The sequence below is a fragment of the Amia ocellicauda genome, chromosome 11 (genome assembly GCF_036373705.1).
Source record: "Amia ocellicauda isolate fAmiCal2 chromosome 11, fAmiCal2.hap1, whole genome shotgun sequence".
NCBI lineage: Eukaryota > Metazoa > Chordata > Actinopteri > Amiiformes > Amiidae > Amia > Amia ocellicauda.
Window position 1 is genome coordinate 13,192,618 of NC_089860.1, and position 16,038 is coordinate 13,208,655.

Below are 16,038 nucleotides of genomic sequence, written 5' to 3' on the forward strand. Positions count from 1 at the left end.
AGGCCAGGTGAAGGAGATATTGAACTAAAACAAAAGTGCTCACTAATATAATGAGCAATGATAATTAAACAGCAGTTGCTGGACTGGAATTTGCCCGACATGATTGCGATGCACATGTTTTTCTTCAGACGTAGATGTTGAGATGTAATGATAGGCTACTAGAGTACATGCATGTCTTGGTGGAATATCCTTTTCCTGCCAACAAACATTGGAGTGTTCAAACACTCGTGCCCTGTATAAATTGAAAGCAGTATTCGTTTGATTTAAATATTTGTAGAGAGCTTCAGATTATAGGAGAAGTATTGCTCATTTTAGCATAAACTAATTCATGTTATGTTTTCACTAAATATTTAAGCTTTCAATGCAAAAGCATATGCAATTTCATTATATATACATTATATATATAGATTTAAACGTTTAACTATAGACTGGAAAAAGAGTAAGTGCTTATGAAGTGAACAATTCAATAGTACAGTGGCTATAGGAAGTATTCACCACCCCATGGATATTTTTTCACATTTTTGCATTACAACCTGATATTCACTTAAATTAATCATAACCAATCACATTCAATGTACAACACTTTGGTACACGTTAGATCCAGTGTATTGAATTGCTTTGTTTAAACCCATATCGAACTCATCCATGTTGACAATCTATAACCCCGAACTGAAAGCTCCGTACTTACATCAAAGTTGTTGAGTGCGTATGCCAGCTCTCCTCCTCCTCCCGGCTGATTTCCACCCGATTCCTCGGAGGCAGTGGCCTGGGCAGCGTTGGAGATCCCTGACACAGCCTGCTGGAGCTGCTTGTAGATCAGGTCCCGGTTGGCCTTGTAAGCCGCCACGTCAGGGTGCTGCAGGCAGGCCTGGGAGGCGGTGTACAGCATCGGGATGTTTCTCTGCAGGATCCCACGGGCCGCTGCCATCTGGTCTTTGTGATGAACATCTTTCAGTTCCTACAAGAGACAAAAAAAAAAAAACAGGAACATACCACACATTAAAAACTGGTCTTGATAAATGTAATTAAATCATTCATACCTTTTATCCTATAAATTAGCCTGTCAGATTTAAATCAGAAACACTCATTGCACACGTCAATGTCTTTTGAATGGTTTAAATCACAGCCATTCACACCTGTTGGTAAAAGCAAAAAGCTATGCATCGCAAAATTGTCCCACCAATTACCCTGAATCAAACCATATCAGGTTTTTTTTTTTCCCCTCTCTCTTTCTGAAACTGAGGAAATTAAATGTTCAAACCATGCGCATTTTGTATAATATTGTACTGAACAGATTTAGGTTGCCACACTAAGTTGACTAGAAATACAAAAGCCAGTTGATGGTCTTTGGAACCATACCAACTGTAACAGGTGTGATTCCTATAAAAGGAAACTAGCAATGCCCAATTAGGATTTAAAATGAAAATGTAACATTGTTGAATAGTTACATTTGATGGTATCTGTCGAGGCAATGTGGCATTTGTGATAAGTCATTGTTTAAATGTCACCAATAAATTGTAAAGCAGTCTCTACGATCATAATTCCACTATTAGAATATGCCAGCATAATTTACAGCACAACTAGACAGAGGCATCTTAAAAAGGTTACATTCAGAGCATTAAAGGCAGCTTGATTGGTTTTAAATGTAAAGGTGAACAATAGCATTCACTATAGTGACATATAGGGCCAATTAAATTGGCTGTCAACACCAGGAAAATGGAAATTCATGGGAGATGTGCAGATTTATACAATTCCTGGTAAAATGCAGTTTATATCTACGCAGACATTTCAGAAGCACAAAATGCCAAAAGGTAGTGACAGACTGGTAAGAAGAGGCTCTTAATCCGGAGGCTCTGAAACACATATCTGGGTGTATCTGGACAAACAGTTGAAGGTTGTTGGAAAAGCAGGAAACAGCTGCTCAGCTTTATAGTGCCAAATACAAAGGCCAAAGGCTGTGAAGTACTTTTTGTAGTAATTAAAAACATTGCTGAAAATTACTCAACAAAAACAGCTACTCACAGAATGGCAGTGGATGACTAGACCTTTAATGCTTACAGAGCCAGCTTAAAATGGAATAAATAGCATCCTAGTCAAAGTGTAGGTCACTTGGATATAAATATTATTTATGTAGGCCTATGTTCACTGCAACGCAGTTTGATGGAAAGCATTTAAAATAAAGAAAAACAGCTGACCTGATTAGGTTAATAAAATGTGGGAGTTTGGAGTCTGATTAATAAATACATAATTTCTAAAGGACATGGTGGAAAGGGATCATAAAAATAACTAATTTCAGATACTTAAAATTAGCTTTTCAGATAAGTTATTTTGTATTGACTACAAGTGAATCTGAACATGCGCAGCAGACTCCAAAGATATTGCAAAATGTGTACATTCTGCATAACAAGTGTGAATGATCTCCCATGTACATAATCTGGGTATGCATGTTCTAACCCTTGAAGTACACTACTACATTTCAGTCCCCTTATGCAGAGAGAAACTAGTAACTTTCTATAAACATCATACTATCCAGTAGGTTGAGCTTTTCCCTACACACTATACCACAGCAACAAAATTATCCACGGTTTTCCTTTGATAATGATTCAAATGCTGAAAAAACAATTGCCAAAAGATCATTCCAATGTATAAAAATGGAATGAAAAGAAACTTAATGTTGGTATACAAATTATATCTGAAAATCTTCTGAACAGTTACAGTCCCAAGGATCATCCAAAAATCACCTAAATAAAACAAAGTGCATATTACATCCATCAATCTCATACACTGGGTATTATGGGGGAAAAAAAAAAAATGTTCAGAAGCCATGACAATATCTGGGTCCCAAATCGAATTTTCTATGGAGGGAATTACAGACCTACCCCTTCAACCATAAGAAGCTTATTTCACAACTGGATGCTAAACAGTAATGCCAACTAAGCATGAACAATCCTCTAGAAATAACACTTGAGGGTACTTTCCCCATTGTGCATAAAGTAAAGAATTGCCTTTCAAACACAGTAAGCCCCTATGAGATGCCCTGCCTTAGGGCTGTGCTATCACACCATACCTGCTGTCTTTTGGCTGCCATCATGTTCAGCTTATCCACTTCGGGTTTCAATGCCTTATATTGTATTCCCAGCTCCTGTTCTGTTCCAGCATTACGGACCTTCACAAGATTCTCCTCCACCTACAAAACAAAAGCCCAAAAAACACAGAGCATTTTCAAACATTTTGCATAACCTAACATCTCATGCACTGCAATTAAGTGGAGTTCATTTGAAAAGCCTTAATTGTGCATGGTTTCTCATCCTAAACTAAGGGTTTTCCGAATGAACAGTAACAGCTGGTTTCACATAGGCTTGGAATAACGGAGGGTTAATATGTATAATCATTGCTTCTCTTAACATATAATTATTCATTACTTTCATGTAAATAGTGAAACTCACAATAAAAGATTATGCATACGGTCCTTTAGTTTACTGAAGTTGTAATTGACAAGTTTAACTGAAATCCCACCAAATTCAGTGGGAACAAGACTTTGAATGCAGGTGCTGAGCAGTTCCTTCATCTTGGGTCTAGTTTAAGATTTAAAAAAAAAAAAAAAAAGTTTGGAGAATGTCTGTTGGTATTCCCCCAGTCCGACACTACATGTAAAACTATGATCGGCTGCTTTCACTTCTGTATCACTGCCTGCTCCAACAGGAAGAGAGGACAACTGCCCTCATTCTGTAGAAAACCCCTTTCAGTGGGGCATATAACTGCTTGTAACCAGGAAATAAACAGATTTTCACAGTCCTCATCAGATGCAAGGTTTTGGAGTGAATTCACTGAAATAGTCAGTGAATCTTCCTGTCCCAATAATTATTTCCAACAAATACCCTATCTAATATAACATTAGAAGTCCAAGACAAGTGGTAATCTGGGTCTATGAAACCAGCCTTAAGCACGTAGTTCTAAAATTCCAACATTAACATCCCTTATTGTCCCCCCTCCTTCTATAAATGCCTTAAGGGTAAGAATGCATATCTTTATGCAGCTTGAAAAAAATGTAAGCAAGATCACAGGTTATGGATTTCTAAACAAAGCTACCTATATAATATGTATTCCAAAAGTAGAGCATTAAGTTAGGAGATGCTCATCTGGGAAGTCACCATACCATTAGAGGGGTGGGGGGATAAATTGGCATACAAACTACTGCATCACCACCAAATGTAAAGCAAAAATGTCTATACTTTTTCTCCCAGCATACATCACAAATTCTTCTCCAGCTTTGCTATAGGAACAACCAAGTCAAGTCACATTAAGCATAAAGAATCCAAGGGTGGCAATCCAGCTTGAGATTCCATCACATCTCAGGAATGATTTGTTTTTAAAAAGTGAAACCCATCATGTGTAAGTGGGGGGTTCTTGACCTCTTAAACATGGTGTCCGTATGATTACCGCAGAGGATTTTCCCTTCCTCACAACTGTCATGTCATTTTATTTACAGCAAAATCATTTTCAAGGAGCTTCCCATCACTTATTCTCCCCATTACACCATCAGTATGTCAATTCTGAACCCCACAGAAGCAGCAAACTGTTGGGAAAAGAGGAGCAAACTGAACTCCCCCTACTCTGCACTCACCAGTTTGAGCTGCACCAGCAGTTTGTAGACATCCGCCATGTCCGCCAGCACTAGAAGGTGAGTGACAGCTGACAGCAGGGCACGTGCTGCTCGCACCATGTTGCCTCTCTTCACCGAGGAGCACGGGTCATCTGCAAACTCCCCGGATGCGGTTTTCATGGAATCTCCTGCAAACACCCCCACAAAGAAAATCCTTAAATGTCACATTACTGCTTGATTACCCCATCCAGAGCTTTAAACTTGCAAGGCTTGTATTCATCCTCCTCTGGTGCATGTAGTTAAAACAGATTTGGTGTCATTCCAAGAGGCTTGCTGCACAAGCCCTGATCTAAGCAGAGCCAAATGTACTCAACATGACAGCATAAAATATAAAGGCTGTGGTGCTTTACGATTATAAATCGGGCCTGCATGAAGTTCAAATGTATTTTCACTTGAACAATAATAAAAGTCGCAATGGTGGGCTGGTCCTGATACAGTTACCAATAAGGTTATTACCTGAAATACAGGAGACCTAATAAAATCACGGCGAGGAAACCAAGCTTTATAATGAAAAGCAGCACTTAAACCCAAGACAATGTTTGGATTTTCCCCACCACAGACTGTCAGCATTTTAGCATTAAGAAACTGGGCTTATTTGAATGCTCAGCCCCTACAATTGAGCATCAAGCAAGGATGAACAATGTCGTCTCCTTCCGAGCAAGAGGCATTTTGCATAGGTTTTAAGTGCATTGTAATGCCTATGTTCCTAATGAGAGAAGCAGTGCCCAGTAATTGTGTGCATGGCTTCCTGTGTTTACAGTGATACAGGTCATTATATGCAAGTTTCAGAACAGCTTCTCTTTGCACCACTCCACGTTGCTCCCATGACCTGCGACTCGCATTTAAAAAGGTGGCACTTAAGAGGTCACACCCTTAGCATGACAAAGAGCTGGCAATTACTACTACAGTATTTCAGCGGCATCCTTTTACAGTGCAGGCACCCAATTAAGGGGTTTTAAATAGGTAACCCTTGAAATAAGGTGACAAATCAAGTGTATTTGGTTTCTGGGGCTCTAGCTCAAAAGCAGAATTAGGGGACTTAATATCACCGCATGCAAATAGTATTCTAGAGAGGTTTCATAGGGGCTGGCAACAGGTTTATTTAACTTGAGCACTGTACAACTGTTCACTGGCTAGCCTATATACTTACAATGAAGCTACTAGAGTCAAGGAGCATCTCAATCGAGTACAACTTTCAATGGCAATGTCCTGAGGTCAGAAGAATGCAGAAAATACATATTCTATTTTTAAAACAGACTGCCTTTTGCTTACATGCACATGTGTGAGAAACTGCAATTAGCAAGAAGTTCATTGGTGTGTAAATGTACAGGCTATGGATCAATATAACATGCCATTCCCTTTTTTCTATTTTTAGATAAGTGGGCCTAACCCAATTTTTTGCTTCTTCAGAAGGAAGGAGGAGGGAGGGCACAATATCACTGCAGTCTCTCCCACTCTGCAAGCAGGATGTCAGAAAACCTCCCACTCATATTGTGCACCCCAGAATAAATCACTACTTCCTGAAGGCCACAGGCGCTGCCAGGGAAAACCAACTTAATGCACAATTCATGTCTAATCATTCCCCCTGTGGGAAAACTGTTCGTATCAAACCTGTGCATCTCTCTACAGAAAAAGCGGTTACTTGCATACGAGCCTCTTAAGATCTGAAATAAGAAGCTGAAAAACTGGCTGTAACCATCACATGCCTTCAGTAACATTATGGACTATAACCACAGGGAGTACAGTCAGCAAAAGTACAATTCTTTACAGTCAGCATGCTTTTTTTTTTTTATGCGCGTCTTTTTAAGTTAGAGGAAGCATTACCATTCGGCATAGTGTAATTCAGACATTTTTCCACTACATCACATCGATATTTGTTCCTTGTTTGTAAAGTAATACACCCAAGTACACGGTTTCTTGATTCAAAGCACTGGCCGCATTAAACAAATCTGTCAGAAAGATACAGCAGTACAAGGTACAGGGTAGCTGTTTTCAGTTCAGGATTAAAAAGCTCTCCATCAATAAACAGGGCTCCGACTAGAGCAGATCTCGGGGACAGATACAGCTCTTCCTAAAGTCGCTTCCGTAGGAATGTCATCCTCTCCAGAGCACGTAATCAATAAATCTATTTTCACAGGGCAGATAGTGTCACTGGGTGTCTAATAAACTCTCATCCATCACCTCAAAAGTAGACCTGACTTTCAAATCCTCAACACAGGTGTAATCTAATGAAACGTGACTGATTATTCACATTCACAGGTTCAATTGTTCCTTAATTTTATACCAGTCCAAAGTACAACAACGGATCACCATTCCTAAAGTGCACGAAAATACCTTTAGACAGGAATCTTTTGGGATCTTAAAAACTCCTTGGATTTGTACGAGGCCTAAAGGCTGGATTACTAACAGTACAGGTAATCAAACCTTGACAACATTTGGAAAGATTACCCATCATCCAGCACTATGGATGATTAAAGAGCACCCCCACCAAGAAATAGGCTACAGATTTTTTCAAATAATGTATTCAACTACCAAGACCCACGTTTCAACCAAAACCAAATGCTTCTTACAAAGCCATAATTTCAAACCGTACGATGCTATACTATGATTAAGTTTGCTCAGCTTTTACATAACAGCTGGTACACTGCAGCTGGGTGGGGGGAAATGCCTTTCAATCTGGAAAAGATTTAGTTCCACTCAGCGACTGCATTATCAGTCGAACCACGCATGGGTGCCTGGCCACTGCATAGCTGACAGACTCGGGCACCAGCTAGCAGTCTTTAAATTCCACACTGATGAAAGCATGCCAAAACCAATCTGACATTCCAGGGCAGTGAACTATCCACTGGCGGTTTCAAAGCACAAATGTTTTCTGCTCCCACTATAGGCGGGGCATCCCGAATCAAGACATGCTAGTAAGTCAACAGAAATAGACCGGGGGGGAATTATAATTAAATAACTCATTTACAGCTAACAATATCTACTAACTAATGCGAGCAGTATCAAAACAGGTTATCACGGATTTGGAAGTTATTAATTTAGTTAAGCATTACTTTTTCAATTAGTTTATCAATATATACTTTTGTTGGAACATATCAGAGAACAACAAAAAACCTAAAAAAAAAAAAAAAACGAAGTAGTAGAAAAAAAGATAGTGAACAGATTTTTAAAAGGGTTGCTTTAAAAAAAAAAAAAAAAGTTAAGATGCAACTTGTTTAGCCTTGCTCATTTACACCCACATTACTTGTAGCATAGATCAGTCCTGGTGGATAATATAAAGCAGGCACAAAAGGATACATTTAATAACCACCGTTTACAGTTGCTACATAATTAGGAAAAGTCTGAAGGTGTACAAGAGTTCACCAATTTATAATGCTCTTCCAGTTCTTGGCAATCAGCTTTAATGGAAATAACCTGACTATGCAATGGAGAGGCCAGAGTAGCTCTCGGCTGCTCAGTAAAAAGCACAACAATCCTCTTCGGCGTGGCAGCACACACACACAAATACCTAGATTAGAATCCAATAGACAACAATTTATTGTGCATGCCATGCAAATCCTTTCCCCCCAACAAAGGGACAGACTAAATTGCTGGAAAACCCTTTCCTGTACTGCACATCTACCTGCAGGGTTACAGATTTGCAGATGACAGAATAAAGCATGCACTTGATTAAATTTGACAATCTCTGACCCTGTAATGCTAATGCTTTGCCAATGAGGCGTTTGCTTTTACAAATATGTTGCAAACAAGTGCTTTTAAATACAAGTGGAAAAAAAATCCTTAACTTACTCTTATAGGTGGGTTATTCTGAATGGAGACAATGTATACTGTATACCAGGTATAATTACCATAAGTGTTGGGACAACAGGCAAATAACAGACTACAGTTCCCAATATAATGATATAAGTAAGAGGGACCTCTCCTAAGTGACTAATGCAATTCCTTTCCATCTGTAAAAAGGACTGCATGTAATTCCTCCAACAGTAAAGTTTCAAGTGCTTCTATGGGATTGTCAGGGGCTGTCATCATAACACCTATCTGACAGAGTACATCACATTTTACAGACAATCACCATAAAATGCCATCTTGCTTTTACACATTTATCCACAATATGTATGGATAATCATGGATGCTTTCACAAAAGGTTCTCAGCAAAGAAACACACCCACATTACCAGTCTGAAAACTCTGACCTAAATTCTAATATAAGGGAATATAAATATAAACTAATATAAACTCTGACCTCTCTCAAGACCAAAGGCCGACCGCTGTACTTTCCCCATGCACAGTGCACTGAAGACTCACCCTGCTTGCGAACATCTTCAACTGCAGCGGTGAGCTCCTCTTTTAGAAACTGACTCTCTTTGGCAATCTTATCTCCTTTCTCCAGAAAGTTGTTTGTAGCCGTCTCCACGGAAGCAGCCAGAACGTGAGCCTTCTTGGAGCGACCTTTCTTCTTGTTCGATGGGCCTTTATTGCTGGAGTTCACCAGTGTGGTGACCTAAAAGAAAAACATTTTTATTTATCCCCCACACACACAATTTTGAATAGCAAGCAAACACAAAAGTTCTCCATACTACTTGGAGTACTGGAGTACATTTGAGGAGGACATTCATTACATTTCAATAAAAACAGTTCATTTGCAGTAATAAAATGGCACAATGACAACAGCACTCATGTACCCATATCTGGAGAAGTATGTTCAGCTTTCAAATTTTATTAACAAGTTCTTACTTGGGTGACCAGAGGCTCCAGCAGCCGCTCCACTGCTAAAGTCCTGATCTCCAGGCTTTTTGGGTCCCATTTGAAGTTGATGTTGGCCGTGTTAATGTTTGTCATGTTAATGCAATACCTGAAAGAAGCAAAACACGGGTCAATGACTATTATACCCCCTCAAAGATTCATAGTTACAGTATAAATCAAAGCTGAAAAACTAAAAAAGGACTTTGAGAATTAATGAAAAATAGACCAACACATTTCAAAAATGAAATGCAAATACCAACAGACAAAAGAAAAATTCTGTATTCTACCATTTAAGCACTATGCTTATACCACTTTGAAAGCATGAGAAGAGGGATGCCTGTGCCAATTTAGCCCCTTCTACCCAGCTGGGGACTTCATAGAATAAAGAATGACAAAACATGTCAATGAAAATGCCTATTTTGAGTTTAGGCTATGTGACGCTCAGCAATATTGTTTTGTTGTGCAACCAATTTTGTAATGCAGAATCCCTGTGGCAGTGAGAGGTATACAAAGTTTCCCCCCCGCAAGAAATATAGACTTTACTTACAAGAATGGCTGCCTTGAGTGAATCATTAGACATTAAAACCAAAACAATTTCAGTTTTGGTTTGTTCATCTTATCTAAATAATCTGCCTATAGAGAACCTGAGAATCGCACATAAAATTAAATACTTTCCAAGGCTAAGGTTAACACTGAACTGTAGATAAGACAGATTTACTGCCTCTCTATGGGCTAATTAAAAATGGAATTAATCAAAAGCTCAAACACAATGCACAACCATTCTAAAAGGCTTCCTTACATTCTAGAATTTTAACCCAGGCAGCACCTACTTCATTAGGTTTTAAATCTGCATGCTTTATATTGCATATTAAAACATGTAGCCTATGGATGTTGTTTATTTTACAATGCAAGACCATTTTCATATGCAACTGAGAGCAGTGCAGAATAAAAAAAATGTTTGGGGGATGATGGGGGGGGGGGGGAGGAGAAGTAGGATATAAAACATTGAACTACACAAATCTGCTCCTTTGCAACAGCAGTTTTTATAGTCAGGAAGATTAAGAGCGGCATCAAACCAACAAATTGCTCATCATTAATATATATTGTTTTGTTGTGTAGACAAATCGCAGGTGGCTGTGCTTACAAGTATGTGTGTTTTCAAACTGAAAAAAGAGCACCACAGTGGGAAATGGTTTCACAAGAATGAGCAGCAGCAGCTGTCTTGTATTAGCACTAATCAGTCACAGATCTGTCTTCCAGAACACAAGAATGGTTGGAGGAAGGGCCATAACACAAAATGCAGATTTACACAACAGTGGAAGAAGGGATGGAGGGAGGGAGGCTTCTTCATACTACAACTTAGTTTTGATTTGTTGCCTTTGAAATAAGACATTCCTCATCAGAATTTAAGGAGCTCACTCAGATTTAACTGAATTGGTAATATCCTTAAAGTATCATGGGATCTTCTGTACTATAAAAAGTTTGCTGGCATACAAGCTTCAGGAAGAAGGGGGGTATATGTGTAATGATTAAAATACAAATCGATTCGCCAGTAGAGAAAATGTTCTTACATTTTTCTTCCAAAAGATATTTCATGGCCTTCTTTAAAACGCAAGAAAAAACAAATAGGGCCTGCAATTTCTGTCTTGCTTATTACAAATAGTATAATTATTATTCTGCAAACAATCTGAACCCGGATATTACAGGCTATTTTCCTTGGTTCTCAGATACTCACCATCACCAACACAGCTGACAACTAAAGGAATCTCTCTAAGCCGCCTTACTAAAAGGAAGACCATGTCCATTTTCTCTCTGGTTGTGATGAATGCTTACACAGGTGACTATAAGGAATAGCCTTGTCTTTTGAAGCCTGCTGTACTGGGAATTTGTGGAATATTGCTTTTCTTCCCACTCTGCGATTTGACTCATTTGTCCTCTGATACCAGTTCTCACTAAATGCCAAATTCAGCTTGTCCCCTAGCCCTGTAACAGAATCCAATATCCCATTTATCCCCACTGTTTTCCTTACACAGAATTTGAGATTTAGGAATGATCAGGCACACTGAGAAAAACCACAGGGCCACTTCTTGACTTTGAGGCTTTGTGGAACTTAAATGCTTACAGTAGCTGTATATAGGCTAATTTTCTTTACTACCATTAAAACAGTAGGAGACTACTAGAAGGTCATTGAGAAAATGGCCCAATGTTCACATTAAAAACTTAATTTCAGATTGCCAAAGGCTTTCAAATCATTTTACTCAATTGTCCAACTATTGAGCAATCAGGAGGGGAAACTAAACCATACAGCATGTGGAATTCTATCAGACAGACATTTAAATATAACTACTGAAATACATTGTTACATAGGAGTCATTTAACTATGCTTTAAACTTCCATGTAAGTGTCCTTAACTTTTAAATAGTCACTCATGAAAGTAGACAAATCTAAAATATGTAAATTTCCAGGCAGATCACTTCAGGGGCAAAATGAATGAAACATCAGGGCAAAAGGTACAAATCAGCAGGCCAATCAGACAAAAATGGGGAAATTAATAAAAGGATTTTAAATATTAAAAATAAGAATTCTTGGCAACAGGACAGCTTTACATTGAATGGCACACAGAAACAAAACAGCCTTAATCGTGAATTTAATTTTTCTGATTGACAACTTGGAAGGAAAACAAGGCCTGGTTACACTTTTTTTTTTTTTTTTTAAAGTCAATTTCCAAGTTAATATTCTTCACATCTACAAGCTAGAATGACAGTCATTAGGTGGAGCAGAACCATTTTCATACTCATTTTAGATGTTATTGTTCATTCGAAAACCACGGCGTTATTGATTAACAGTCATGCATTGGGTTCCAAGGACAATCACCCGCCCAGGGGGTTGAGGCAGCTGTGCGGAAGCCATGCCGGTTGACAGAACTGGTCTGATATGCAGGACATCTGGTCAGGACGAGTGCCATGACTGAAAGCAGGCGGGCCAAGAAATAAAATCCTTAAAGATGGCTGCTACAGATTCCTCACTCAGTTGGTGTAAACATTTAGGAATGTCTAGTAAAACATTTAGGACTAGATGATGCACTCCATCTACATTAACCCATGATGTTATGAAAACCATCTCACCTCTAATATCAGAAACAGTAGGCAACAGAAACTGAAAAGCACACCAGTAACCACATTCAACTGGATATAGATAGTGTTTTGGATTGTTGTGCTTTAAATTAATAGACCAAAAACCTTGTTTTCATATACTTATATTAAGAATCTTTACAAAAGCTTGCAGTTTTTTAAAGTTTAAAATGTTCTAATGTGGTAGAGATTTGCAAATGTAAGATTAAGTAAGAAGTCTACATAAAAGGTCCAAAAGTAATACATAAATTCCTTAAATAGCTTGGATTCCAGACAGGTAGGCTACAAACTGGGGTCACGTTCTATCAAAGATCAATTTAGTAGAGAAGTTACACACTTCTAACGTGTTGCATTGTCACTGGTTTTTGCATGTTTGATAGGAATATAATGAGGTTTATTGTTATAATGTGTTACCATATACCTATTACGTACCTGTAAGCTGAGTTTTTGTAACCAACAGTTCCTACTATATTACAAAGTTAAACATTTAAAATGATCTACAAAAGGGGAGGGGAGATATATACATCACATTAAATTAGGTATAAAACAGTTGGAATATGCTATATGGAATAGAAGCACACAAAAAACAGAGACAAAAGTACCAAGGGAAAGTAGTAATTCATATGAGAAATAATATTTTCAGACCGCTTCCCAAGCCGGCATTCTGAATTTAATTTAAAAACATGCTGAGGAGCACTAAACTCAATGCAAATCGCATTGCAGGAATTGATAAGAAAGCATAATAGCCACAACTTATTCAGATAAACCACAGACATCTTCAAAAATGTGATTAGCAGTGGCAAGTTTTAATAGAAGAGAGCCAAGATCACAAATTGATCCAATTTAAGAAAGATGCATCCCAAAGAATAACATGGCTTGCTTGTGTTTTTGACTGACATACAACCCGAGTTAGGGGAGCCCCAGAGCCCTCTCCGTGCGTGAGGTAAAGCCATATTGTAACCCTATTAACCTAGAAGCAATAAAAAGGTTAGGCTACCACTCCAACTCTGTAAGTTACTGCTCATGTCTCCAAGATTTTCATCTGTGTACATTTTAGCTTCAGTTCACTTATATTGCAGACATGTCACTCTAAGCATTGCAATTCCTAACCAAAGGTCAAAACTGATTTTTATTTTGACACTAACTAGGCTCACAAGCATTTAGACAAATTATTTTAGTTTAACAATTATTCAGCATCAACAGAAACTACACTCCCACTGCATAGCACTGATCCATTTCAACAGTCACAAGCTCCAGCAACTTGTGTGAACTGCAGTGCTAAACCAGATGGATGTGCTAATATTTTAACTCGACAAGCATCTCTCCTTTGACATTCACTCAAAGTAGCGAACATGAAGTATCTGTCATCTGCTGGCGGCTTACATACTTAAGCCTCTCCAATACGTTTGGTATTCTCCCTCCCTGGTTTGGATATCATTATAAATCAAGAGATTGTAAGGCATGCAAACAGTTTTAACACACGCGTCACAAATTCAAAGACAATATTCAAATGTACTTTGACCAGCATTGCAGGAGGGTTCATTGGATTGGAAGAATGTAGAAATGAAGGGGAGTGTCCCAGATTGTATTTGTCCAAAATCAGACTCCCATCCCAGCTATACCCAGCAATTTGATTTGGATGCCCAATCCTGTGCCTTAAAGCCAATCTTAATACATGCTTAGGTCCATTTAGATTGTAACACCTTTGGGGCATGGGATGAAGCTGACCTGATATCATTACCCTAAATCTCTGGGATACAACAGTTTCCCCCCCATGCCTGGTCTTGTAAATGGCAAGGGTTGGGCAACACCCAGATTAATTGAATAAGAAAACAGTGGGAACTGTAACTGGGGGCCCAGCTGCAATCAAAAGCACTTTTACGTTTCCCTTTCAGTCTTTTGTAACTTTAAAAGCAGCTCCAGTTCACACAAGTCCTCCACAGACGCGCAAGTGATAACCTAATGAATCAGTGGGTGAAGGCTATAGTGTCAATGTAGGCCCAACTAGCATACTGTACAGTCTAAACCTGTGAACAACGTTACCATCAACTGTACTGTAGCGTTCATCACAATGGAAACACAAGGGAAATGTAAAAAATAGGGTTTTCCCCGAGTTACGCCCCGGAGGAAAACGTATTTTATGAACTACAGCACAGGCGTCTGCTCGCTGGTCAAGTTTGAAAAATGATTTTCACCACTTTGACAAAATCTATAAAATCCTCTACAACAGATTCTGGTTTGCTCTGAAGTGAAAATGGTTTCAGAAATGAAGTCCACCAACGCTTAAGTGGAGTGAACACACGAATCCCAAGTTGAAAACTTTTCGTACTTCGTCGCGTTTTCCTTTACAAACAAAAGTCCACGCTTTGAACTAAAATAAGGTCTAACCCTACGCCTCCCAGTGCTTTATAATTCAGTTCACTGGCTACCATCACTTCCATTAAACGCGCAGGAGCCAAACGGAGACATTAAAGTACAGCGACGCACCCTTGCAAACTTATAACAACAGTCAACATGGTCGCACCCAGCCTTTCCGACGGCAGCTGGGAAAACACACGCCTGTATTGTTCTGGTTTTCACGCTAACCCGCCACAAAAGCACCGCAAAAACCCACCTTTATCTCCAGCCCCGTAAAGATCCCGTTCACAGTCAATCCCCAGGCCTGAAAAGCAGCTGCTCGGTGCGCAAGTTTGCCTTTCTTTCTCTCCCTGTCGACGGCCACTTCTTCTCAGCTCCAAACTTCCTCCAACTCAGAGAGGAAATGGGATCAGAACGGCTCTTACAGGCACTCCTCCCTTACTCCCCCTCCCAGTTTTTTTTTTTTTTTTTTGTATTATTTATTTTCCAACACAAACAAAACGGATGAAGAGCCTTTTCAGATCTCGGAACAGACTGACGTTTGCCGGTTGTGTACTTTCTGCCAACTTTGCTGCACGTACCTGCTGCGAGGGAGATCCCACTCGTTTTGCGGCGTCCTGCGGAGGGGGGCTCAGCTGCTTCCCGGAATGGCGAGCACACAAGGCGGTGAGTCAACGGGGACAATGCGGATCCACACCCAGCGGTATCAGGTGTATTTGTTTGCGAAAGTCTCCCTGACCTCACACCTTATCACAGCAGGAAAAAGCCATGTATGGCATTGGAAACAACTGTGAGCGATTGCATTATTTTTCCCTATAAAAGTTGGCAAGTTAGAGCTTGTTAACTAATTCAGGTGAACTTGTTGCCTTACAGAGCTGCTCTACCCAATAGCTTGGTACTATCCTTCATAAGCCCTTATTTGTGTATTACATTATGGAATACTTAAGAAAACAATCAAAATGTGTATAAATAAATATCGAATAACTAATCGTTGATCTCTTTGCATGGATGTGCATTTAAAGTAATATTTAATACTGCCACAACAAGAACCTTTTCACCCTGGGACGGAGGAGACTACGTGGGGACTTGATCCAAGTCTTCAAAATCATGAAAGGCATCGACCACGTCAAACCAGAGGAGCTTT

General features: G+C 39.2%; 1 protein-coding gene across 2 annotated transcripts in view; it reads right to left on the reverse strand.

The window, feature by feature from the left end:
- Positions 1-15,497, reverse strand: part of ctnna1 (catenin (cadherin-associated protein), alpha 1) — a 94,577-nt gene extending 79,080 nt beyond the window's left edge. The window contains exons 1-6 of one of the 2 annotated variants that reach the window (XM_066716592.1): positions 15,476-15,497; positions 9,397-9,514; positions 8,968-9,163; positions 4,625-4,791; positions 3,068-3,187; positions 689-958 (exon numbers count right to left, since the gene is read on the reverse strand). In XM_066716592.1, coding sequence (XP_066572689.1) covers positions 689-958; positions 3,068-3,187; positions 4,625-4,791; positions 8,968-9,163; positions 9,397-9,501 — 858 coding nt within the window. In that variant the 5' untranslated portion in view covers positions 9,502-9,514; positions 15,476-15,497. Of the gene's footprint in view, positions 1-688; positions 959-3,067; positions 3,188-4,624; positions 4,792-8,967; positions 9,164-9,396; positions 9,515-15,150; positions 15,311-15,475 lie in introns of those variants that run through there. The other variant, XM_066716590.1, reaches the window with a different exon arrangement.
- Positions 15,498-16,038: the final 541 nt, after the last annotated feature.